This window comes from Carettochelys insculpta, chromosome 6 (genome assembly GCF_033958435.1).
Source record: "Carettochelys insculpta isolate YL-2023 chromosome 6, ASM3395843v1, whole genome shotgun sequence".
Lineage (NCBI taxonomy): Eukaryota > Metazoa > Chordata > Testudines > Carettochelyidae > Carettochelys > Carettochelys insculpta.
The window spans coordinates 114,011,982-114,037,417 of NC_134142.1; the positions used below are offsets into that span (position 1 = coordinate 114,011,982).

The 25,436-nt window shown below is 42.3% G+C and overlaps 1 protein-coding gene across 2 annotated transcripts in view; it reads left to right on the forward strand.

Annotated features, from left to right (window-relative positions):
- Positions 1-25,436, forward strand: part of DEAF1 (DEAF1 transcription factor) — a 46,762-nt gene that overhangs the window by 1,177 nt on the left and 20,149 nt on the right. The window contains exons 2-9 of one of the 2 annotated variants that reach the window (XM_074997876.1): positions 3,138-3,235; positions 4,655-4,784; positions 7,291-7,437; positions 8,504-8,643; positions 10,930-10,995; positions 12,119-12,245; positions 14,957-15,085; positions 17,012-17,140. In XM_074997876.1, coding sequence (XP_074853977.1) covers positions 3,138-3,235; positions 4,655-4,784; positions 7,291-7,437; positions 8,504-8,643; positions 10,930-10,995; positions 12,119-12,245; positions 14,957-15,085; positions 17,012-17,140 — 966 coding nt within the window. The remainder of the gene's footprint in view (positions 1-3,137; positions 3,236-4,654; positions 4,785-7,290; positions 7,438-8,503; positions 8,644-10,929; positions 10,996-12,118; positions 12,246-14,956; positions 15,086-17,011; positions 17,141-25,436) is intronic. The other variant, XM_074997877.1, reaches the window with a different exon arrangement.

The window sequence follows — 25,436 nt, forward strand, 5'->3', positions numbered from 1 at the left end:
CTACACTGGGAGGGACCTGGAGGAGTCATCGTGTCCAGCCGCCTGCTCTCACGGCAGGAGCAGGCACCGTCTGGACCATCTCCCGTAGTTGTTGTCTAACCTGCTCTTAAATATCTCCAGTGAGAGAGATGCCACAACCTTCCGAGGCAATTTACTCCAGTGCTTAAGCGCCCTAACAGGAACTTTTTGCTCATGCCCAAGTTAAACCCCCCTTGCTGCAGTTTAAGCCCATAGCTCCTTGTCCTGAATTCAGAGGCCAAGGAGAACAATTTTTCTCCCTCCTCCTTGTAACCCTTTGTTAGGTGCTTGTAAACTGCTATAATGTGCCCTCTAAGTCTTCTCTTTTCCAAACTAAACAAGCCCAGTTCTTTAGTCTTCCCTCATAGCTCATGTTCTCAACACCTTTAATAATTCTTGTTGCTCTTTTCTGTCTGGACCTTCTCCAATTTCTCCACATCTTTCTTGAAATGTGCCCAGAACTGAACACAATATGTCTAATGAGTGCTGAGTAGAGCAGAAGAATGACTTCATGTGCTTGGGGCAGCCTTGTTCCAACAGTGAATGCTCATGGCACCTTTTTGAGTTCACAGACTGGGAGGCAGACTAGGGAAGTACTATATCTCTGGTCACACAACAAATAAGTAGCAAATTTAGAGTTAGAATTAAACGCAGCCCAGCGTGTCCCAGCCTTTTGCTAAGATTGCCAGTTTTGGTTGAACTTATTCCTGGAGGTTTCATCATATGTCTTTGACTTCAGGATAATCCTAGAGAGTTGGTGATCCTACCCTATGTCAGCCTATAACTACTTTCACAAGCACACTCTGCACTGCTTCCCTTGGTGTGGTAAAAGCATATCAGATCTTGTTTTTGACCTGCTACTGACCCTGTGAGCAAAGATCTCTGATTGGTGTTGCCCCTCCAAATAAATGTAGAATAGTGGAGATAAACTGCACCATACAGTCTGGAGAGTTGCCCTTAGCCCAACATCAGTCTTGATAGAATTTATTTTTATATATCAATGATTAATATGAATGTTTATTAATATTTCCAGTTTTATCTATTTAAATTTTATAGTTGTGGGAAATTAAGAGAGGGATAAAACAGTAATTGTTTAACAATAGGCATTAGATTAAAAAAGTAAAGCTTTGCGACCATTAAGACAGAAATTGTGCATGTCGTTCACCAAAATATACAAAGTAAATTTTCTTAAACTGTAATACCTGCTCTAGCAGCATACTTCTTACTTTGCCTATTGGAAATTTCAATTATGATGAAAATGTTTTTTCATCAATTTGTATGAAAAGTAAAATCAGCATTTACTGATTAAAAATCTAATATGTCTGAAGTTACCCATAACTAACTGTCACCCTTGATGCACATCTGTCTGAGTATCATGGGGGTAGTGGAGTTAGTCTGTATCTTCAAAAACAAGTCCTGTGGCACCTTACAGACTAACAGATATTTTGGAGCATAAGCTTTCATGGGCAAAGGCACCTGATGAAGCATCTGTCTATCTGAGTGTTATTTTTTATGCCTTTTCATTCACAGAATATAGAATTTTTTTTTGTATATGCCATGAAATACAGCAGCAGGGTTCAAGTTGAGTATTTTGTTTGTGATCTGAACAACTTTTAACAGGTATTACTTTATAAATGTTCTGTACAGCTATGTCAGGCCCAGGATCAGAGTCATCCCATCCATAGGATGAGGTGAAGTGGCTGCTCCAGGCCCTGCACTGTTGGGGGTCTATGGTGGCCACCCCAGCTGTCCTATGGATGGGAGGGGTAGGAATACCTGGAGCCGGGGCTGGGTGGCAGACAACAACAGCATCAGCTGCAGGGGATTGCTTCCTCTTGCCCACCCTCATCCCCAGCGTTCACCAGACAAACGCACCACTACACCATCCCAGCCCTTTGAGCCCAGCTTCTCCACACAGGTGTCTGGGGTGGCCTCCAGTCACCCACAGAGAAGCAAGGCTCAACGGTCTGGAGATGGCATGGCAGAGTGCTGCATGGTGAGTGCAAGGGTGGGAGGCCAGGGGGAAGCAATCTCCTGCAGCAGCTGCTGCTGTCTACCACCTGTCCCCTGCCCCAGGTAATCTCTGACCAGGCTGGTTGAGGAGGGAGTCAGGGTAGAGGCAGAGTCAGGGAAGGGATGAGACCTGGGGTGGGGGTTAGGGAGGCTGCCCATGGGCCTTGTGCCTGGGGCATTGGGTGGGGGGAGGTTGCCCTGGGCCCTGTCCACTTCTGTCCCCAAGATGGCCCTGGCCAGCATATTAGAAAGACAGGAAATGAAGAAGAGTTCTGTGTGCTCCTCTCTCTCTCTCATGTTAATAGAAATTGGTCCAAAAGATACTGCCTCCCCCAACTTTTCTTTCTGCTTTACAAAGGGGTCTTGTAGGATCTTGCCTTGGGAAGCACCATGTATATGCCTTACAACACCTTAGTTATAGGACCTCATCCCTGCTCAAGAAGCTTAGTTGTCATAAGGGTTTTTATGCACCTTGTAATTAATGCGTAAACAGAAGTTGATATAAAACCTGAGCTTCTATTTGCTTATACCAAATTTCCTTTAAAAACAAATGTTATAGCTAGCAGCATGAGAGAAACAATCTGGAAAACTTTTAATAACTAAATATGCTATCAAATATTATTCCAAATTTAATTTAAAATTATTGAAGTTCTAGCAATTAATATATCAACAGAATCAGGCAGAGATTCTGAGGTTGTCTTCTTCCTTTTATCCTCATTTTTGTAAGTTTCCTCTAAGTTTCCACGTCCTTTTACAGTTCTCATACACACTGATCAGCTTCATTTTCCTTCCTAATCACATGCTGTTTAATACTATCTTAGCCTCAAGAATGTTCAAATGATCAAGCCAGTTTTATTATAAATTACTAGAAATAAATGTCGTTCTGGTTACTGTTCAAATTCTTTGAAAAGTTTTCAAATTGGTATCAGACGTGGAGCTGGGAACATCCTTTTTGGATGACCTGATTCTTAAGGAATGCCAACTTAGGAAAAATATTGGAAATAATATTGTGTGAAAAAAAGGAATAGTGTTTTTTCCCCATTTAACTTTAATCAGGTTCTGTGGATACCACTGTATGTTAAGATAACTTCTGTTTTATGTTGTAGAGGTGACCACGGTGACAGTAGCTAATGTGGGTGCCTCTGCAGACAATGTCTTCACCACTTCTGTGGCAAATGCTGCGTCTATATCTGGACATGTGCTGGTAAGTTACAGTTCTTTATTTTTTCTTGTTCCATTAGAATGTTGAAGGCCTTTGACAGAGTTTCTTCTAATTTTTCCCACTTCTGAGCAGAATGAATTTTCTTATATGCATCAATGTGGTGATAATATGCAACACATCACCTTCATATTGGTGCACATGACAAAATTTGTGTGTCCAAAGTGGGACAAAGAGGTTCAAAGTGTGGGAGGGAGCTCAGGACTGGGGCAGAGGGTTGCGTTGCAGAAGTGTGAGGGCTCTGACTTGGGGTGCAGGCTCTTGGGTGGGCCTGGGGTTGAGGGTCTCAGGGCTGGGACAGAGGTTGGGATGCAAAAGCTCTGGCTGGGAAGATAGGCTCTGGAGTAGGGCTGGGGATGAGAGGTTTGGGGTACAGGCTCTGGGCTGGGAATTGGGGTGCAGAAGGGGGTACAGAAGCAGTGGGCAATAATTGGCCTACTGGTTGGATGAGGTCCACGGCTGCTATATTTACCTGTGTCTCTGTAGGTACAGGCACTTGCAGCTCCAGTTGGTGGTAGCAGATCATTGTTCCTGGCCAATGGGAGCTGCAGGAAATGGTGTCCCACGCCACACCACTTCCTGCAGCTCCCATTAGCCAGGAGCTGAGATCCACCGCCAACAGGAGCTGCAAGCAACCATATCTGCAGAGGTACAGGTAAATACAGCACCAGAACCTTGCCGGGGCTAACCCTGGAATACCTCGTCCATCTTATTGCCCACCTTGGGGGTACAAGGTGTAAACTTGGGATGTGGGTTTTGGAGTGAAGGAGGATGTTCAGAGCCTCAAGGTTTGGGCTTACCTGTGTGGCTCTGGAGGCCAGTGTGGAGGGGCATCCCCTGCTGTTTCCAGCATCTCCTTGCTGGGACCAGCATGGAGGGGCACCCACTTTCCCCCTCCTTTGTCAGCCAAGACAGCTCCATGCTGGGGCTGGCAGATGGGGGCTCCTCTTCTCCATCCCTTGCAGCTTCAAGGCTCCTGTGCAGAGCTTAATGGGAAGTTGCATGACCATGCAGCTTTGGGGAATTTGATAAGCCTGATGTAATATCTTAGGATGAGTAAAACTCTGATGTTCAGAATGTGGTAAGATCAGAGGAGGCCTCTTCATGGCAACATTCAGGAATTTAGCCACATAACCACCAGGAAAGTTGAATTACACAGCTAGCTCATTCTGAACATGGTCTGTCCCTCCCACCCCACCTCATATAGCCCTGGTAAATTGAAGTGCATCGCTTGGATTCACTTTTCTGTGACCAGGATTTGGCTGACTTGAAAGCATACATGTTGATCTAGCTACTCCTATACTGATTGGAGTTGTAGGGGTCCAGAGAAAACAATCTGAGAGGTCAAAATTACTGATGTTTGAATTATGTTACTTAAAACTTTTTTTGGTTTTTTTTTTGTAGTCTGGCAGAACAGCTCTTCAAATCGGGGACAGCTTGAATACTGAAAAAGCCACTCTGATAGTGGTTCACACGGATGGCAGCATTGTAGAAACAACAGGGCTGAAGGGGCCCTCTGCACCTCTCACACCAGGTATAACACTGTGTTGCTGTGCTTTGGAGATTAGCCCTGAATTTCCCATTCCTGTAGTTGGGAACTAGAAACCCTTCCATATAATTCTGTGAAACCATGTTTAAACATTGACTGTCAACTTCTGTTGGTAGATCTAAAAGCCAAGTACTTTTTGGGCACAGAGGAAAATATTTTCTCATTTCTTCTATAAGGAATCTATTTGTCACTCATTCTGTGAGGTTTTTTTCATAAGCATATTTGGGAAAAATCTTACCTTCTCTTTGCTGTTTTCATGTTCACTTGTCTTTGCACATTGTAGCTGTTGATAGTGGAAAAGGATTGCAACATTGATAAATTTGGTGTCCTAGTTCTGGAGTGATTTATGGTTTAATCTTTGCAAGTGGTCATGTTTCCACTCAGACCTTCCCTTGATATTTGAATGTCAAGATAGCACTATTTTTTTGTTTTGTTTCTAAAATTATTTTTTATAATTCCCTGTGTGCATGGGACGCTGCATTGCAGTCACCTTTCTATGCACAAGGTGGCGTAACAGTTCTTTAGTACCAAAAGTCACATTTCCTAGAAACAGATTTTGGAAAATACCTAATACAACCATTCTTCCTCAGCCAATGTAGTTTTAAAGGACACAAGTAAGAAAACAAGAATGTCCATACTAGTTCAGATCGGTTGTCCATCTAGCCCAATACCCTGTCTTCAGACTGGCCAATGCCAGGTGTTTCAGAGGGAATGAACAGAACAGGTAATCGTAAAATGATCTATCCCCTGTTGCCCATTCCCAGCATCTGGCAAACAGAGGCTAGGGACACCATCCCTGTCCATCTTGGGTAATAGCCACCAATCGTCCTATCCTTCATGACCAGTTCTTTTCTAACGCTGTTAGGCTGGGTCTACACGAGTCCCTTCCTTTTGGAAGGGGCATGTTAATGAGCGGGTTCGAAAGATGCTAATGAGGCACTGCTATGACTATGCAGCACCTCATTAGCATAATGGCGGCTGTGGTGATTCGAAAGTGCAGCTTTCAAATCGCGCACCGCCCGTGGAGACAGGAAACTTCTGAAAGGACCTCCCAGTTTTTGAAAGCCCCTTCTTCCTATCTGGTGTTCCAAAAGGAAGGGGCTCATGTAGACACAGGGTTAGTGTCTTGGCTTCAACAACTCTGGAAGGTAGTTCCACATATTCACTGTATGTTGTGAAATAATAATAGTTTCATCATTTGTAAGCAAGATTATTTCACTATTTGTTCGATTTCACTGTTAAGATCCATTTCAAAATGCATATATGCAAAAAGGGGAAATAACTGCCTAGGAAGGAGTATTGCAGAAAGGGATTGGAGGTCATTGTAGTTCCCAAGATAAATATGAGTCAACAGTGTAATGCTGTTCAAAACCAGCAAACATAATTCTAAGATGTATTAGCAGAGCACGACATGTGAAGAGAATCTTTCTCCTCCACTCTGGCTATGTCTACACTAGCCCCAAACTTCGAAATGGCCGTGTAAATGGCCATTTCGAAGTTTACTAATGAAGTGCTGAAATACGTATTCAGCGCCTCATTAGCATGTGGGCGGCCACGGCACTTCAAAATTGACGTGGCTCACCGCCGCGCGGCTTGTCCCGACGGGGCTCCTTTTCGAAAGGACCCCATCTACTTTGAAGTCCCCTTATTCCTATGAGCAGTTGGGAATAAGGGGACTTTGAAGTAGCCGGGGTCCTTTCGACAAGGAGCCCCGTCGGGACAAGCCGTGCGGCAGCAAGCCGTGTCAATTTCCAAGTGCCACGGCCACCCACATGCTAATGAGGCGCTGAATGTGTATTTAAGCGCTTCATTAGTAAACTTCGAAATGGCCATTCACCTGGCCATTTTGAAGTTTGGGGCTAGTGTAGACACGGCCTCTGTGGAGGAGGAAGAGTTTAAGAAAAAGATTAAAGGTCCAGAAGACATGACCTATGAGGGAAGATTTCAAAAATTGGATGTGTGAAATTTGGAAGAGAGAAGACTAGAGGGGGAAATGGTAGTAGTTTCTGAGCACATAAAAGGTTGTTACAAGGAAGAAAGTGAAAAATTGTTGTTGTTAACCTCTGAAGATCGGACAAGAAGCAACGGGCTTAAATTGTAACAAAGGGAGTTTAGGTTGGATAATAGACAAAAAACCTATTGGTTAAGGTGGTTAAGTACTGGAATAAACTAACTGAGAAGGTTGTGAAATATTTGGCACTAGAAATTTTTAAGAACAGATTAGATAAGCACTTAGTCTTATTATTATGTTGTCCTGCCTTGAGCACAGGGGATTCAACTAAATAACATAGTCCTGCTGACACAGTGTCTAGTCCTGCACGTCTTTGATTTAGCATCCTTTATTATTGGTCAGATCAGTTTTATGATGTTATACCTAACCAGCAGTTCCTAGAACCACCATAAACAACATCATTGGCCTGAAAGTTGTTGTTAACATACTCTAGATTAAACGATGTATATTTCTCTGTTTGTTTATTTTCCTAATCTGAAGGTCCTCAATCTCCTCCCACTCCTTTAACACCTGGTCAAGAAAAAAGTGGCACAAAGTATAACTGGGACCCATCAGTGTATGACAGTGAACTCCCTGTGCGATGCCGTAATATCAGTGGAATCCTGTATAAAAACAGGCTTGGCTCAGGTAAAAAGGCCCTTCCTGTTTCCTGTGAGCGAGGAAGGCAGGGCAACTCTTATATCTTCATCTGGTGCATGCTTGTTTTCCTTGTGGTGCTCTGAATGAAAACCTGTTATTAAGGGAAGAGAGAATTTAGAAGTCAGTCTTCTGCCTTTGGGCACTGCTTTTCTTGGATCTTTTGACCTCTTGCCCTTCCTCTCCATTCCCTCAGACTATGTCTACATGGCAGAGCTATTTCAGGATATCAGAGGTATTCCAGAATAGCCACGCTGTGTCTTTGGTGCTCACCCATCATTTCAAAATATTTTTCTGAAATAATAATGCTATTTCAGCATCCCTGTACTCCCTGTTGCAGTAGGAGTAAGGGATGCCTCCAGTTAGGGCAGTACTTCAATATTTGGCACAAATACCAGAATAGCCTATTTTGAACTACACTAGAAATAAGCTACGCAATTTGCATCACGCAGATTGCATAGCTTATTTCAAGTTTAGGCTTATGTGTAGACGTAGCCTCAGAGAGTAGGAAGTCTGACTCCCACCTGGATTCCTGGGCTATGTCAGCAGCTCTCCTGTTCTTTGTTGCTCTGCTGAATCTTGACAGAACCACAAGCAGCATGGGGCAGTGAAGCTTTTAGCAAGCAAATTCAAGCTTCCATGGTTTCCTTGTGGTTCACATATGGAAGCGTTTCTTCACAACCATAAAGCATAGAAATTTAAATAAAAGGAAAGGAAAGCGCTGCTTCTCAAGAAGTTGATAGATTTCCCTTTGAAAGCTGTGTACATGCCATGGATGAGGACATTCTTCCAGTATGGCTCTAGGTGCTACTGTGACTAGGAGGTAGAGCAGCGTAAGCATCCACAAATGAACAAGAGGTGGTAAGCGCTGGTTATTACAGCCAAGGTCTTAAATGAGTACAATTACTTGAACAGGGTGGGAACTACTAGAGTAGTGTGCCAGGTATTTACATACTCTGGTTTAACTGCTGCATCACCTGATGGTTTCAGTGTTTTAAGTCTTCAGAAAAGTGAAAGTTATTCTAACTACCAGAGGCCTTCTCTTGCTTTGTTTCAGGAGGCCGTGGCCGATGTATTAAGCAAGGAGAGAACTGGTACAGCCCCACTGAGTTTGAAGCCATGGCAGGAAGAGCCAGCAGCAAAGATTGGAAAAGAAGCATCCGCTATGCTGGGAGGCCATTGCAGTGCCTTATTCACGTAAGATCAAGCCTGTGCTTTTCTCTGCTCTGGGGTGGCAGGGAAATGTCTGATCAGGGACTCTCCAATGTCCTGGCCAAATGCCTGTGTGCTGTCAAGGGAGGGGTGTGGGGAAGAGAACACACACAGTCACAGGAGTATTAAAGAGACATGATTTTTGCAGTGGGACGGTTCATTAACAGTGATTTGGTTTTGCTGAAAGCCATGGGTTAGAACTTCTGTCCAGATTCCCATGTTAAGTCAGTCCAAACGTTTCATAAGTTCAGAAAGGGTTATAGCTTTATTTCAGTTAGAAGCTGCCATGGGGTAAGTTCCAGCACTGAATTACATGTGGTAAAATTCAGAAAACAGTAGCCTTAAGGCAGGGGAGGGGGCAATAAGCGGCCCACAGGCCAGACATGATTCTCCAGGATTAGTTCCTGGCAGACTCCCAAACGATTCACCTACACCTCTGCAGGTATGGCTGCTTGCAGCTTCCATTAGCCATGGTTCACTTTGCCAGCCAATGGGAGCTACAGGAAGTGGTGGCCCAGCCTGCAGCACTTCTTGCAGCTTTCACTGTCTGGGAACGATGAACTGTGGCCAACAGGAGCTGTGAGTGCCCACATCTACAGATGCAGGTAAATAAATAAATAAAGTGGCTAGCAGCCCACCAGGGGCTAAACCTTGCGAATTGCGACCAACCCACAGGCCAGTTATTGCCCACCCCTGCCCTTAGGGCTCTCCACCTGCATTACATCCTTTTAATTCTATAATCTAACCTCTTCCACTGATGTTTGACTGGGAACAAGTTGTTCCCTTGCTTCTCCCTATTAGGTTATTCCAGACATCTTATATCTCATAGGCTATGTATACACTAGCCAAAAACTTCAAAATGGCCATGCAAATGGCCATTTCGAAGTTTACTAATGAAGCACTGAAATACATATTCAGTGCCTCATTAGCATGTGGGCGGCCGCAGCACTTCGAAATTGATGCGGCTTGTAGCCGTGTGGCTCATCTAGACGGGGCTCCTTTTTGGAAGAACTCTGGCTACTTCGAAGTCCCCTTATTCCTGTGAACAGATGGGAATAAGGGGACTTTGAAGTAGGCGGGGTCCTTTCGAAAAGGAGCCCCGTCTGGATGAGCCACGCGGCAGCGAGCCGTGTCAATTTCGAAGTGCCACGGCCGCCTGCATGCTAATGAGGCACTGAATATGTATTTCAGCGCTTCATTAGTAAACTTCGAAATGGCCATTTGCATGGCCATTTTGAAGTTTTTGGGTTGTGCAGACACGGCCATAGTGTTAGAAGGGAGGCCCATTCTTTACAAGTATCCTTTATGAGATATTAATATGATACAGACAATTGGGCAGAGATCCTTTAGACCAGGAGTGAGAAATAACTTTTGCAGAGGTGCCACTCCACAAATTTTGGTACTGGTTGTGGACTGGCTCTGGGCCCCATGGAAGCGATGGGGCCTTGGACAAAAGGGTCGGGGCTGGGGATTACAAAGAGAGACAGAGAGTGTGAGAGTATGAAAGAGAAACATGTATGTGAGAGTTGGACTTTGTGGCACAGCTTGAGTATGTGCTGCAGTATATATGTGACAGTGACTGTGTGTGTGTATGGCAGACTGGGTATGTGTGATAGTGACACAGTGTGTGAGTGCTGGCTGCTGCTGGATAAGTTTCTGGGAGACAAGCTCTGTCTCTTTAAGGAAAATCTGTCCTACTCTGTTATCTGCCTCATTCCCTGTTCTGTGCTCCTGAGTCACATACCATCCATTCTTCAGACTGGAGCAGCTCCGCTGTATGTCGTCCTGTGCACAGGCATTGCTCTGCAGAGAGGGGATATGGGGCCAGGGATCACCCTGACTTTAGCACTACTCTCTGCTCAGCTAGCAGGACAATCCTAGGAGCAGCTCCACTGCAGATGGAACAAGATAGGAGGGAGGAGCAGCTGAACACATGCTGCTGGCTGTAATCTACTGATCAGCTGGTTGGGCAGGACAGAAATGCTTGGTGGGCCAGATCTGGCCCCCAGGGCTGATTTTTGTCCTCCCCTGCTTTGTCCTTTTCTAAACACATTTACCTGCCCTTTGTCTTTGCTTTTGGAGTTCTTCTTCCCATGGTATAGTACCCACCATTCCCTTTGTGTCTGAAGAGCTGTCATTTTTACTGCTATCCAGGGTCTTCAGAGAGTGGACAGATTCTCAGGAGAGGCCTAAATCTTTTGCTAGACTATGTTCATGCTTTTGGTGGTTTGTGAGTCTTTTAATGCTGTCCTGGTGACTTCCCAATTTCAGGACGGGATTTTAAATCCTCACGCTGCCTCATGCACTTGTGCTGCCTGCTGTGATGACATGACCTTGGTGAGTTGCAAGTTTACAGCCACAAGTTTGAAAACTTTCAGTGTTGGCTTCATGGTTTAGTGACAATTAATTAAGCTGTTACATGAGCATCAGCGCTTAAGTCAGGAACAGCCTAAGAGAGTAAGGGGTTGGGAGTCTTGTGGAGGCAGCGTGCTTTGTTCATGACTGGGGTAATGTTTGATGTTTGTTCCGAGCTGCTCCTTAGATAATGATGTTAAGGAGCTGAGCCTGGGCCCTTTTAGCTGTAGCAGGCATTTTGTGTGAAATTAGTAGCATAATGGTGGTGGGAAGACAGAAATTTTGTTGGTCCAGGTGGGTAACTGGTTTGAAAATATGCTCTTTGCTGAGGCAGGTGATATTTTAGCCTTCAATTTTGACCATCTCTAGTGCTGACCATGGAGTGACACCAGCAACTGTACTGAAAAGATTGAGATCAAATACCTTAAATATTGGCCATGTCTACACTAGCCCAAAACTTCAAAATGTCCATGCAAATGGCCATTTCGACGTTTACTAATGAAGCGCTGAAATACATATTCAGTGCCTCATTAGCATGCGGGTAGCCGCGGCACTTCGAAATTGCCATGGCTCGCCGCTGCGCAGCTCATCCAGACGGGGCTCCTTTTCGAAAGGACCCCGGCAACTTCAAAATCTCCTTATTCCTATGAGCAGATAGGAATAAGGGGATTTCGAAGGTGCTGGGGTCCTTTCAAAAAGGAACCCCGTCTGGACGAGCCATGACAATTTTGAAGTGCCGTGGCTGCCCGCATGCTAATGAGGCACTGAATATGTATTTCAGCGCTTCATTAGTAAACTTGGAAATGGCCATTTCGAAGTTTTGGGCTAGTGTAGACATAGCCATTGTGCATCTTAATTGTTCTCTTTGTCTTGGAGAGAAGAAGCAGATACTCTGCAGTAGTCGTAATTGGCTTTTTGACAAAATGTGGCAGCAGGAGAGGCCAATGGTTGGTTAGCTCTATCTTCCCTAAGAAGAGCTGTTATATATAAAACAGTATGCTCACAGCTGTGTCTGGAGAGTTAGTGGAAACATGGTCAAGTCAAAAAGGGATAAAGCTTTAATAAGAAAGCTGCTCTAGCAACTGCTCATTTCTCTTTGTCTCAGAGTGGCCCTGTACGACTTTTTGTCCCTTATAAAAGGCGAAAAAAAGAAAATGAACTGCCTACAACTCCAGTGAAAAAGGATTCTCCCAAAAACATCACTCTGCTTCCTGCTACAGCTGCTACCACTTGTAAGTCTCCTTCTGGAATAGACCCGTTGGATCTTTATTAGAGAAGCATTGTCATGATAGATCATATTTTGTCTTTTCTGTTATATTTCAATATCAAGTACATCCTAGAGAATCCAAATGGAAAGAGTTTAGTACATTTGATTGTTTTAGTTTTGGCATGTCATTTTGTTTGGCTAGCAAAACTACACGAATCTGATTAGTCAGTTTCATTTTTTAGCATGAACATCATGTTGCAATAGTTGGTTTGCAAACTCAGGTGAAAAATGTTTATTTCTATTTCTAGGAAAATATTTTTTAAGCATCTTGAAAACTTTTTATGTTTAACAAATTTGGGTTGTATTTTTTTTTCTTGCTGCACAGGAAACTTCCCCATCCTAGTCTTTTGGTCCACTGGGCCATCAAAACCTTTGAAGTCCTAGTTTTGCTCCATAGAGATTTAGAAGTAAATTTTCCAGAACTAGGGATTAACACCTGTTGATTTGACCTTCAGTAGGCGTTAAGCAATAATACTTTGAAAATGTACTCCTTTGTGCTCTTCAGGAGACACAGGTTCAATTCCCTATGCTAGTCTTTTGCCGTCCAAGAGCAGGCAATGGCTGTATATTCAGCTTCGTGTTTTCTTGAGGCATACAGTAAACCCTCAAGTTAAGTGGGGGTTGCATTCCTGCAACCCCTGTGTAATTCAAAGTTTTGCGCAAGTTGAGGGGAGCTGGGAACCAGGCTGCAGCCTGGTTCCCAGCTCCCCTGGGCTTGCAGGAGCTGGGAAACTGGCCAGCCCTAGTGGGCTGGTCAGTTTCCTGGCTCCCAGAGTGGTGGGCAGCCAGGAATCAGGGGGCAGTCTGGGGGCTCCCCGCCACTTGCTCCTGTTAGGGGCGGCAGTCATGTTAACCTGAGACATGCACAACTTGGTTGCATGTATCTCAAGGGTTTACTGTACTAAAATTCACTCAGAATCTAAAGATGCTAGAATGGTCTCTGACCTGGAAGTTTTTAGTGAGAGCTGCTGAATGGGCTATCTTTACCTTTAATCAGGTTTCTCAGAATATATTAAATTTAACTCCTATATAGATTCCATGTAATCTTTCTTTATGTTGTTTCCTACTGATTTTGATTACCGAGATATTTATGTGAAAACAAAGGTTCAATTTTATAAATAGTCTGTTCCTGTTTCCTGACGTCTTCAGTGATACTGCTTTTCAGTATATTTTACTGCCCAGTCTCTTCCTGGTAGTGAAGTCTGATCATCTGCATTGCAACATTAATGAAAAAGATGGGCAGGAAGAATCATACTGCCTGAAAATAAACTTTTTGTGAGCCCAGAAAATTATTTAGCAGTCAGCAATATTGAGAAAGAAAATATAGAAGAGTATAGGAATTGACTGGAAGTTTGGTTGAAAAATAAAGCAGTTTGATTTTAAGAGATCCAGAATTTGAGTTGGCTTGGTCTCTTGCTTAATCCTTCTGACTTCAGTCTCATGATCTTTGTGCTCCAGGGGTTTCAGAAATTGGTTTCTGTGGGTCAGTTTTGTTTTTAAAGACGTAATTGAAGTCAGGATTTCTGGCTCTCTAACATGCTCAAAGGAGCTTGGGAGATAAAGATGAACCTGTTTGAACATTGCTAGTAGCAGTCATCATCTTGTCCTTGTGAGAATGTGTATCTGCAGTCATTTCTCAAGTTTGTGTGTGTGTCTGAGAAAAGACCTATCTGAAAGTAAATAGAAACAGGAGTGAGCTCAAGATGTGGTTCTTTTCCTTGGGCTGATTAGGGCAGTTTTAAAAGATACGTTTTGTTCTAAGATCTTTCTAAACACACTAATCTACTGTTGTTGGAATTTTGGTATGGAATGATTTTGTAACTTTAGCCTTGCACAGTGTTCATTGTCTAAGAACACAGCTATACTTACGGAAAAATGGACATGCTGTGATTGATCTTCTGGAGTTTGATTTTGCGTATCTGGTGAAGATGCGGCAAAATTGACCTCTCTGGGCTCGTCCTTCGACCTCTGTACTCCACGCTATTGCATGGAGCAAGGAATGTCAACACAAAACTAAAGAGGCTTGGACTACACTAGAGAAGAAAGTCGATTCTGATACATCATTTCTAGGTACGCAAATGTGGTAGCTAGAACTGCGTATCTGAAATCGACAGTAATGCCTATGCCTAGTGTAGACCTAGCCTAAGAGTGGTGTCAATTACCTTTTAAGGGATGTTCAATAACGTACTGGTCCAAAGAACCAAACCATAGTGGAAGTATATAGAGGCCAGTCTAATTTCTCACAGCAGTCGTAGCTACTCTCACTAAAGTTTCCATGAATTAGAGATCTGCCTTGTTGGATTTTCTAGCCCTGTTTCTTTATTTTCAGTTGACTTCTGTGTTGCAGTGTCACTTGCATAGCACTTTGAACATGTGTGTAATGCAATACAAATAAAACTGCCAGGCTCATCTGGCCCTCACACTTCAAAGATTAAATGGACCAATAACACTGGGAAGCTGATGTGTGCGCAATGAAAATTCAGAAGCCAGAATGAGATTTTTGTTTCTGTTTCCATTCTGTGGGATGGAGGTGTTATCCAAATATCGATAACACAGGTCAGATACTGATCTGTGAATTCTGTGACGTAGGATGATTCAGAACAGGGAGATCAACAGCTAAACAACCAAGGCTTCAGAATTGAGCGCTAATTTTGAAAGTGCTTCTGCTATTTCCAGTCACCGTGACTCCTTCAGGACAGATCACTACTTCTGGTGCTCTGACCTTCGACCGTGCATCAACCGTGGAGGCCACAGCTATCATCTCAGAAAGCCCAGCCCAGGGTGATGTATTCACTGGCGCCACTGGTGAGTCCTCGAAACCCATGTGCCATTTGCAGTAATGACATTTAGTGTTCTGATCTCCCATTGCCAAGGGAGGAAGGGCATTGAAAGGCAGCTTTGAGGCTTTTTTTCAAGGGCTTAATGAAAGGGCGTAGATCATTCTCTTTTCCTCAGAATGACACCATCAGCTTGAAATCTGGACAATTTCATAAAATGAGTTACAAATATTTTGTTACTGCAGCTAGCTCTGTGTCCTCCCTGGAACTTTTTGCGTTTTTTACAGACCCATTTTTCGCTTTTTTTCCTCTTCCCCTTTTTCCTCTTAAGAAACAACCCACAAAAATGGAAAATTGTCCATGCAATGAAATTGGATGGAAGATACTGTGAAATTTTCAAAATAAACTGAAAAAAGAGAAATATTCCCTGCCACACACACACATGCTCTTTCAGTGATAATTCAAGTGTTACCTGGATGGCCTGCATGGTGGAATGTAAAACAATTTGGATAGCTTTGACAGAACGAACAAATACCAATGATGAAAACATACCTTACAACAGTATAGTGTCTTTTGCTTTAGAGTTTGCACAAAATCAAGTACAAATTGCATGTGTCCTGTAATTTTTTTAAAGTCCTCTGTGTGTTTATTGTAAAACGTAAGGGTTTTGCTCACCTCCTTCTGCAACATGGGGTGTGGGTCATTTGCCAGGATTATCCAGGTATACCTCACTGAATTATTTTCTTGCCATTGCAGGGGCTCAGGCACTGGTGCAACTTGGTCCTTCTCATTTTCTATCTGTGGCACCTAATAGTCTAGTTTCCTGTTATAGTTTTAGTCTCATTTTAGTTGTTGGGTTTAGTGTGCATGTGCTGCGTGGTGTTCATGGCCTATGTTATACAGGGCATCAGGCTAGATGATCTAGTGATCCTTTCTTTCTTTAAACTCTGTGCCTCTAGTCTGTGCACACTAGCAGCCTGCAGATTACATACAAAGGAATGTAGCCTGAAAGCAAGTTCAGTGAATATAAAGGTTTATTTGTATTAACTTGGAATGTATAGAATAATGACACTATAATTTAGTTACCATGCTATGGGCAAAACTTCAAAATATTGACCCTCCCTCTGAATGTCTCCTGAAGTTTTATGCGTCCACATTTTGTGCATACGGTTTTGCATGGTTTAGTTTTTGTGGGTGCAAAACTGGTGTTGGATGTTTAACGTTTTAAGATATAGTGGCATGATGATTGAACATGGTGAAATAATGGTTGGGGAGCTGTGTGGTAGGGTGGAGAGAGATACCTATGTGCTACTTCTGGCTCTCCTGCTGGCCTACTGTGTATGACCTTGGGAAGTCCTATATCCCAGAGGGCGGAAGGCTAATAAACTGAAATGCATACCCAAGATTACTTGAATTTATGGACAACTGAAGCTCTATTCTGCTCCTTCCCCAAAGACCCTGCTCCGCTCCCTCCATCCCTCCCACTCCCACTCACACCTGCCCTTTTCCCCCTACCTCCTGTTGCACACTTTCTTCCACCCTCACTCACTTTCACAGAGCTGGCACAGGGGTTGGTTTTGGAAGAGGGTACAGGATCTGGACTGGGCCCAAGGGTATTGCGGTGTACAGGAGGCTGCATGCTGAGCCTAGGGCAGGGTGTTGGCATACAGGAGAGGGTCAGGTGTTCAAACTCTGGGAGGGAGTCTCCAGTCTGGGACAGCATGTTGGTGTTCCAGAGCGGGTACAGGGTACTGGCTCTGGGAGAGGGCTCAGGGCTGGGGTACAGGGAACAGGAGTGCAGGAAACTCTTTGTCTGGTCAAATCAGATCTCTGTGTCCAGAAGCATTCTGAATCCTTACAGTTTTCACAGCTTTTTGAAACCCACGTCAATTTAAGTACACAAAAAGTCAGAGACCCTAAAGCTTGTTAGTAATACTACCCCTTCTTCCAATAGTACAGGAGACTACTGTCCAGCAGCCTTGCCGTGTCAGTCATCCAGAACCTCATTATCCAAGTTATCCGGACAATTGTCAGATTTCGCCTTTTCCAGAAGCTGCACTGCCAACCTCCCATCCCAAAATAGGTAAGTTTAACCCATAACATCCACTTTTGCTTTAGCTAATGATTGTACACGGAAGTAAATTTACTCCTAAGGTCCTCAGCTGAACTAAGGTTAAGAATTGAAGAGGGCAGAAATCTGTTCTTTGTAGAGGGTTTTCCACTTCCTCCTTGAAGTCTTACAAATCATTTTTGTTGGTTTATGTCACACAGAGTTACAGTAAAATCCCGTTTCCTAAATCAGATTGAGATTTCCTTTAACACCTTTTCATAGAACTGTCTTGATGTTGTCAGCCGGTTTTAGCTAATTTTGACTAATAAAATCTTGTAGTCAGGGTGTTCTTTCCCAGTCTCCAAATACAAATTCACATGTAGCTGACTCTAAAATTCCCATTCCCTTCTGTGGCTTAGCAGGTTTTCATTCATCTTTTTGGGAGAGTTTGTTTTTTTTTGCACAGAGATAATCTTATAATTCTGTGTCCCCAAACCAATTCCCATATGTTGACATGTATCATTCTTTAGGATATTTGTGGTTTAGCAAGTTTCACCACAGATGAGGGATCTATCTTGTTGAGGGACAAACTGCTGAAAATCGTACTATTTTGTGGAGGTGAGAATGAAGATGCCTGATGTAAATCACACATTTAGTGACAAAGTTGAGGATAAGATCATTTGCTTTTGTGTTGTTTGTTTTGCTGTCTAATTTTTTTGTGGGACTGATTAAAAAATCTCAGAAATCTTCATGAAAATTGCATTAGTTGGAGTGTACTGTCTCGCCAAATTTTGTGAACATACTTGGAAAGAGATGTGGCCTTTATTGGTATCTTACTGTGTATTGCAAGAGCGTTGATGTTCACTGGACTAGGATAGTGATCCTTTGGGAGAAAAATCATAATATTATTGCTTAAAAATAGACCTTGTCTCTCCTACATGTAGAAGAGCTCATACTTATTACTCAGTGAAACTATGCTGTGCCTTCTGACTTCTGAGAAGCAAAACACTGGCTGAGATCATCCCCTCAGCACTAAGTATGATGCCTTTTAAAATCTCCTCCTGGCTCCTTGGAATTGTTGGAGTCGTACTGCCATGGTTTCTATTAGCTGCAGTGGCCACATCAAAAAGTTCATACAAACTGGGGTATGTGTTATTTTTACTTGATTTCTCCAAGTCTGGATTGTGGATAAAGTGCATCTGCTGTCCCCACTCATTCCTCTGGACAGCTAGTCTTCCTCCCCTTTCCCAGCATATATCAGAGAATGCATACAGAGGCCTTTGCAGACTGTCTGGTGCTGGATGTGAAACTTGTTGGAGACAGTACTGCAGAAGCAGCTGACCCTCTCTTTCCATTTGAAAGGAAAGTGGTGCTTGTATCTAGGATTCTCTCTAAAGAAATGGGGAGTAGTCTCCTTGTTTGCCTCACAATCTTGAATGCCAAAACAGCAGCTGTAAAACAGGGATTGATTCAGTAAAACTTGATACGTAGTCAACCTGTCAAGAAAATTTCAGCCTGTCAAAAGCAAACTCGGAGTTACATATGTTGTTAACTGTGGTGCACTAAGGGCCTTTAAACCATACCCTCAGGAACAGCAACTGACAGGTTTTGTGATATATCTGAAGACTGGAGGAGCTGTTTATTGAGTTTAAAAGGTGAAGAGATGTTTTCACAACATTGCGATACGCAGACTCGGGCTATGTCTTCACTACCCCGGAAGATCGACATACTATGTCTACACTACCCCAGAAGATTGACGCTTTCCAGTACAGATGAACGAAATCAGCCTCTTAGGGGTTGCAGTTGTCCCCTGTATTCTTTGTGTGTGAGGAATAAGGGAGGTTGATGGGAGAAACTCTCCCATCGACTTTCCCCAGTACAGACACCAAGTTAGCCAAGTGCAGATATGTCGATTTTAGCTACACAATTGCCATAGCTAAAATTGTGTTTCTATGGTCGACTTATTTTGCCTAGTGTAGACATAGACTGGAAACAACTTTGAGAATAACAAGAAGTCTTGTGGCACCTTATAGACTAACAGATATTTTGGAGCATAAGCTTTTGTGGGCAAAGACCCGCTCTTTGCCCACGAAAGCTTATGCTCCAAAATATCTGTTAGTCTATAAGGTGCCACAAGACTTCTTGTTATTCTCAAAGCTACAGACTAACTCAGCTACCTCTCTGATACTTGGAAACAACTTTCATTTTTGTAGACATAAAGTCTAAATTTTTGGTTGATAATGTTTTATTTTCCCAAAAGGTGTATTCCCTAGAGTCTAATGCACTCAGTGTAATGTAATGCATGGATGCTAGGGTCCTTCCACACAGCTGTAACTGATGCTGTGACCTGATTCCAGCATAGCAATGAGCGTTTTGTGGATTTGAGATCACATTTGACTATGACTGACTTGTGCTATTTGCATATTTGTCTTCTGACATCAATGTGATTATAGCATTTTGAAAAGAAAACATTTATTTTCTAATTAGCTGCAAAAATTAGCACAAATCTTATGAACTGCAATGTTTTTGTCTTACTGGTTCCCGTAATCAGTACAGAAAAGTTCTGATAAAGTAGCTAACCAAAATATGGATTCTTGTGCTATCTCTGAAGAAATATGACCTGTCTGTTTAAACATAATTACACTGTACTAGCATAACATCTTTCCATCCATACTGATTAAAAGAGGGAATTTTTATGTGATCTAAATATGTTCCTCCTTCACAAAGTTTGTCTCTTGCATTCCTGTACAGGTTGCTGGGAAGATCTTGGTTTAAAAATAATTGTCTGTAAATCCTAGTTGCGCTGATAAGGTGGCATCATACAGATGTTGTGTATTCTACATGTCAGTAGAAATTTTTCTGACATATTAATTTTTGTAGTTTATCATTGATAGGTTTGTCTGAAATCTCTGTACGTGGTGGGGTTTCCAGAAAGAGCTTAGTTACTAAATACTGGTAAAAAGTTTTAGGCTCTTACTGCTTGTCCCCATTGAAATTAAAGGGAGATTTGCTCCTGTTTTGTATATGTACTGCAGTGGCATTTAGAGACCTCAGCTGAGACCAGGCTTCATTGGGAGTGGAAGCCATCCCATTAAGTTAAGTGGAGCCATTCTTCTTAAGAATTGGTAAAGAGTGTATTGATGACTGGAATGCAACTTTCCATTGAAATAAGTGTTCATATTTTTTGCTGATAGGAAAAGTTGTTTCAGCCCAAAGGTGAATTTAAATGTATTGTTTAAAGGTATGACCCGAGGCTCAAATGGCAGCCATTTTTCCTGTAACTGGGGAACATATAGTAGCCTGATAGACTTGCTTAGTGTGACTTTCTCTGAATATCTTAAAGCGTTTTACAAACTAATAAGCCATACAATACTCTGAGCTTGGGAAATTTTATCATTCTATAGATGTAGAAAACTGCAGTTAAGCAACTTGTCCAGTCACACAACAAATTAGTGGCAGAACCAGGCATAAGAACCCAGAATGTGTGACTCCGACAACTATTCCTTTCACCCTTCTTCTAACTAGTTTGCTGCCTATGGTGGACTTGGATGGGTGTATTTTAAAAACAAAGTTAATGAGCTAGTGAAAAATTACATCCAAATATGCTCAGTGGGGATCTGAACACATTTATATAGTTATTTGATGCAAACTTAATGTTGTAGTAATGCAACTTTTACAATCAGCTACACTGATCTCTTCCTCTTAATCTCATGTCACTTGTAACGATTGCTAGGGAGTGGACATTCCAGGCAGATGTGTTGTGTTGTGTTGCTCTAGAATAGTGCCCCGCCCTCCCAGACAGTAGTACATGCTCTCCTAGAGCGGTGCAGAGGACCATTCAGAGAATGTAGCAGGGCTTGGGCGTGCCCCACTGGGGAACAGGGAGGGAATATCCACCCAACCCTGCTCCACCCCAAGCTCTGCTCCCGCCCCAGCTGTAGCCTTGGGTCCTGGCCATGGTGGTGTGTCCAGTTGCACCTCCACCTTCAGCTCCCTCACCCTGTCTGTGTCCTTCTCTCTCTGCCCACCACCACTTTCACACACCTGATAGCTGCAGGGCACATATTGGGGAAAGAGAGGGCACAACCCTAAAAGGTCTGGGGGCCACTGCTTTCAAATGAAGCTGGCCAAAAAGCATACAGTAAGTATGTACTCTGCTCTGGCTGGGCCTTTTGCTTCTCTAATTTTCTGATTCCCTGAAGCCATTCAGGAGTGAACCAAATGGACGTGACAGCTAATGCGACTCTTTGGTTATTGACACTCAGGAGCTCAAGGTGAACAGTTTTAAAGCCCTTTTATTAATTCTCTTCTGTTCCAAGAAATGGATATGCATATACAGAAATGAACTGAGCAGCTTGTAAGCCAGAAGGAAAAATTAATTTCCTCTTCCCTTTTTAAATACTCATCAGACCTTTCTATTTCTTTAGTGCTGTTATCAGATAAATTGAAGTCCAATTTACAAAGCAAAGACTAGATAACTTAATTACCAGGCAACTCACATTCTTCAGTGTTTGTGTTCTGTTCTGATGGAAGTTGGGCTTAGGCACAATATCATGGTGCAGATATTTCAGGATAGGAAGCACATTTGCAAATTCATTCACTGGTTTTGGAGTGGTGTCCTGTAATGCACAATGTTACAGTAACAGTATTTTTGAAGTGAGGCTAGGTTTCTACTGGCCATTTTGTAGATAGGTAAGAATTTTAGTTAACTGTAAAAGTTATTAAGCTAGATGGCTAATTGGGGTTCATTGGGCTAACTTTTTAATATACTATATCTTCCTAGACAGATTTTGATTCTTTTTAATCCTAAAGTAATGTACGACGTTTTACAACTACACTTTGCACTACAGGGTGGAGCAATGTGTTACATTTCTACTCTGTCAAAAATAAAATTTAAATCTTTGCCTCTCTATCAGGGCTTAAATCTATTATTGATTAAATATTTGGGTTTTTTCACAAAGGAAGTGGATGAAGTTTGTGAACATTGACTGGTGTTTACTGAGTCTTATGCTAACACTGAGAGAACACAAATACTTCCTATTAACGAGTGTTATCAAATGTCAAACTGTAGTCTTTATTATCTAGAGAATCCACCATTGGAAGAGTTTGTTGGCAAACAGTCTGTGATCAAAGAGGGTAGGTCGCCTGTCTGCCACTAAATACAAATAGCACTGTGATTATAGTGTGCAAACATCTGTTTAACTTACTGTCTTTTTAAGGACATTAGGGCAGAATGTCAGTCATCTGTTTCATGTTGCTACACCTGCAGTGCTACTTGTAAGCGAAGGTCACATGTCCGGCATACCAAATAATACAGTTAGCTACTTCCGGCAGGAAGTACTAACCTCATCTAAATTTGCATAAGATTTGTCATTTGTATATCAAATGAAATTATGCCCTGAAAACTGCTAACATGTTACTGTGTTTTAATCACTTGCACATTGAATATTCAGTATTCAACATGGTAAAGTCTTTTTTGACAAGAATTCACTAAGCAGAGTGTCCCTCTAATCAAAACTGCCTTGAACACATTATAAATGCACTGAAGCAATTGAGGACTCTCAGTCTACCTCTCAATACAGCGCAAGCTCAGGAAAGCACATAAACCCAACCATTTTCAGGACAGCACTTCAGTCAGTGCTTGCTTTTGAAGTATGTGTTTTGGGCACAAACCCAGGTATAAAATGGACAGGGATGCTTCCCTGAACTAGGGCCTGGCAATGGAGTGTCATTGTGTTTGCGTTGTTTATACTTAGGCTTCACTGTCCTGAGTTCTGTTTTCCCAGGCCTAAGCAAAAGCAGACAAAGATGGTTTTCCCTAGTTTTGCTTTTTGCTAAATAGGATAAAATAGCCTGCTAACTTGAAAAGAGCTGTTAGTATCTAATGACAATACCCCCATGACTCTGGACACCTACGCTGAATTTTTCAAAGTTAGGAAAGAACCAGTTCTTATTCAAGTTACAGGGAGTTGTACAGCCAGATCCTTTAGATGCTTCGAAGATGTTAGCACTGATGCATTGCTTTATTTTCACAAAGCTCCCCCAGCGTAAACTTTCTAGCATAAATCTAGAGCCCATAGCCACCATTTTAGTGAAAACAATATTTTGTGCCATGCAGTAGCATTTACTCTATCAAACATTTTCTTCTGAGCTGAGATAACCTCCTTCACTGTGCTGCCACATTAGACACAGACTTAGCCTGAAGCTGATACAGAAAGCATCCTTATACTCAGATGTATTCATCACTGAGAAGGATCTGCCTATCCCAAATGGAGAGAGAAAATTGGTAGGGAGAGAAATTTTATTCTGAGTCTTCTCAAGCGCTATCATCAGACAATGGTGGGAGTTGAAAACACCATTATTGTATCCTTACCACCAATATTTCCAGCTGTGCTAGACATTGCTCTGTAACCAATAGTATGTCTCTGTAGAAATGCTTCTGTTACTAGTCCTATAAATGTGCCATTGTATTTTAAAAAATGATGGTATTTAACATTTGCTTTTTTGTGGGCCCAGTATACACAGAGGTGTCAGCTTCAGCAGTGGCGAGCTATGCTGAAGATGACTAATATTCTAAAGCTGAAGGCTCTGCTTGTTTATTTTTTCTGAAAATACTTGCCATGGGATGTTTCATCTTCTTAGTAAAACATAAGAGCAAGAGGCTTTGTGACTATATTAATGGGAAAAAATCTTGAAACAGTACCAGATTGTGACACACACTTCTAGAGCAAGCAGATCTGATTGAGTAAGGTCATTTTTTGGTGGATTTTAAGATATTCATTCTAAAATTACTAGAAGAGGGGTTGCTCGACTTGAGGAAGATTTCACTGGGAACTGAATGTGTTGAAAAATGCAATGTGTGAAACTGTGGAGTAGGGCAATTAACCCTTGTAGGTGACTTTGCCAGTGCAAAGTAATTTTGGTGTGGCAGAAGTCTACGAGAGTGCTGAAAGCTATTGGCTCATAAGAGAAGCAAAAGAGAGGTTCCTGAGTGCACTCAGCCACTTAAGAGATACTGTGCATTGCAAGTTATCATATGTCACTGAATGGCTCATTCCAAGCTGACTTCAATGAACCAGTGGAATAATATTTTTTAATAGTTAATATGAATTGATTTCAGTACTGGATGCTCCCCAATCACAGTTTGGCTAATAACAGGAGCAGCTGTTTACCTTGTCAATCTGGGATTAATTCAGTTTTTATTTTATCCCTGCAGTTCATTTGGCCATTTTTGACACTCTTAGATACTCTTCCTGTGACTGATGTACAGAGAGCTAACACATTTTGAAAGTTGGTTAGATTTTGCTAAATTCTTTCATAGGCCTTTTTATCAATATGGTAGATATGACCATTCGTGGCAGGCAGTAAAGAAGAGTGATGTGTTTTGTTCTTTCTAGTACATTGTTGCTATAGTGTGTGTGTCCAACTCAGCCATTTTTAGACTTCCAGAGAGATTTAGAATATCAATTTTGGAAAGATGCAGCCATAATCTGTTAAATGTTCATCATTTTGAATTAATCTCATATTTTGATTAAAGATCCCATGCTGCAGGGAATGCTGGTGCAGCTTGCTTCCCATATCTTATGTGAGTCAGTTTGACATGAACATGCATGACAGTGTGTAAGAATTTGTGATCCCTGCTCTGCTTTGTGTTGGGTCAAATGACAGTGAGTAAAGAAGGAATATGTGGCAGTGGCACATTGCCTGACTATTTCAACTTAGTTTCCAGATGTTCTTACATTTAGGAATTTTTTTAAAAGGTGTAGAAGGACAGGAGTGTGTAGATAAATGTTTTTAATGGGAGAAGGGGTTGGTAGCTCTTCTCTGTAGCAGTGTCTCCTTACTGTTTGTGTCATGTGAGAATATGACAAATAAGGATAGTCCTGGCTGTTGCATTCACTCGTTTGTCCATAGCTCTTTGTTCTGTGATTGCACTTCTGATGTCACAGCCCTGTCTGCTTATACCAAATGAAGCTATTACTTAGAGTTTTTGGCATGCCTGTCCTTCCAGTTGTCTGATGTTGATGAGAATATATAGATAATCATTTCTCTGTGTTCTTAGGTTAGAAGGGCTCCTATTGTGATCCTGTTCCTGCAAAGGTGGCTCAGCTGACAGACTCCACCTATAAAGCTAGGAACAAGAGTTTGTGTCTGGATATGAACAGATACACACTATCCCATGTGACCCCACTAAACTAATTTCACAAAGGGCATAATAACAAGCCTACATTTTCAAATGTGGGTCTCTGAAGTTAGTCACCTACTTCCTTTTAAGGCAATTTAAGTAATTGATTTGCACCTGATTTTCAGAGGAGCTGAATACTCCAAA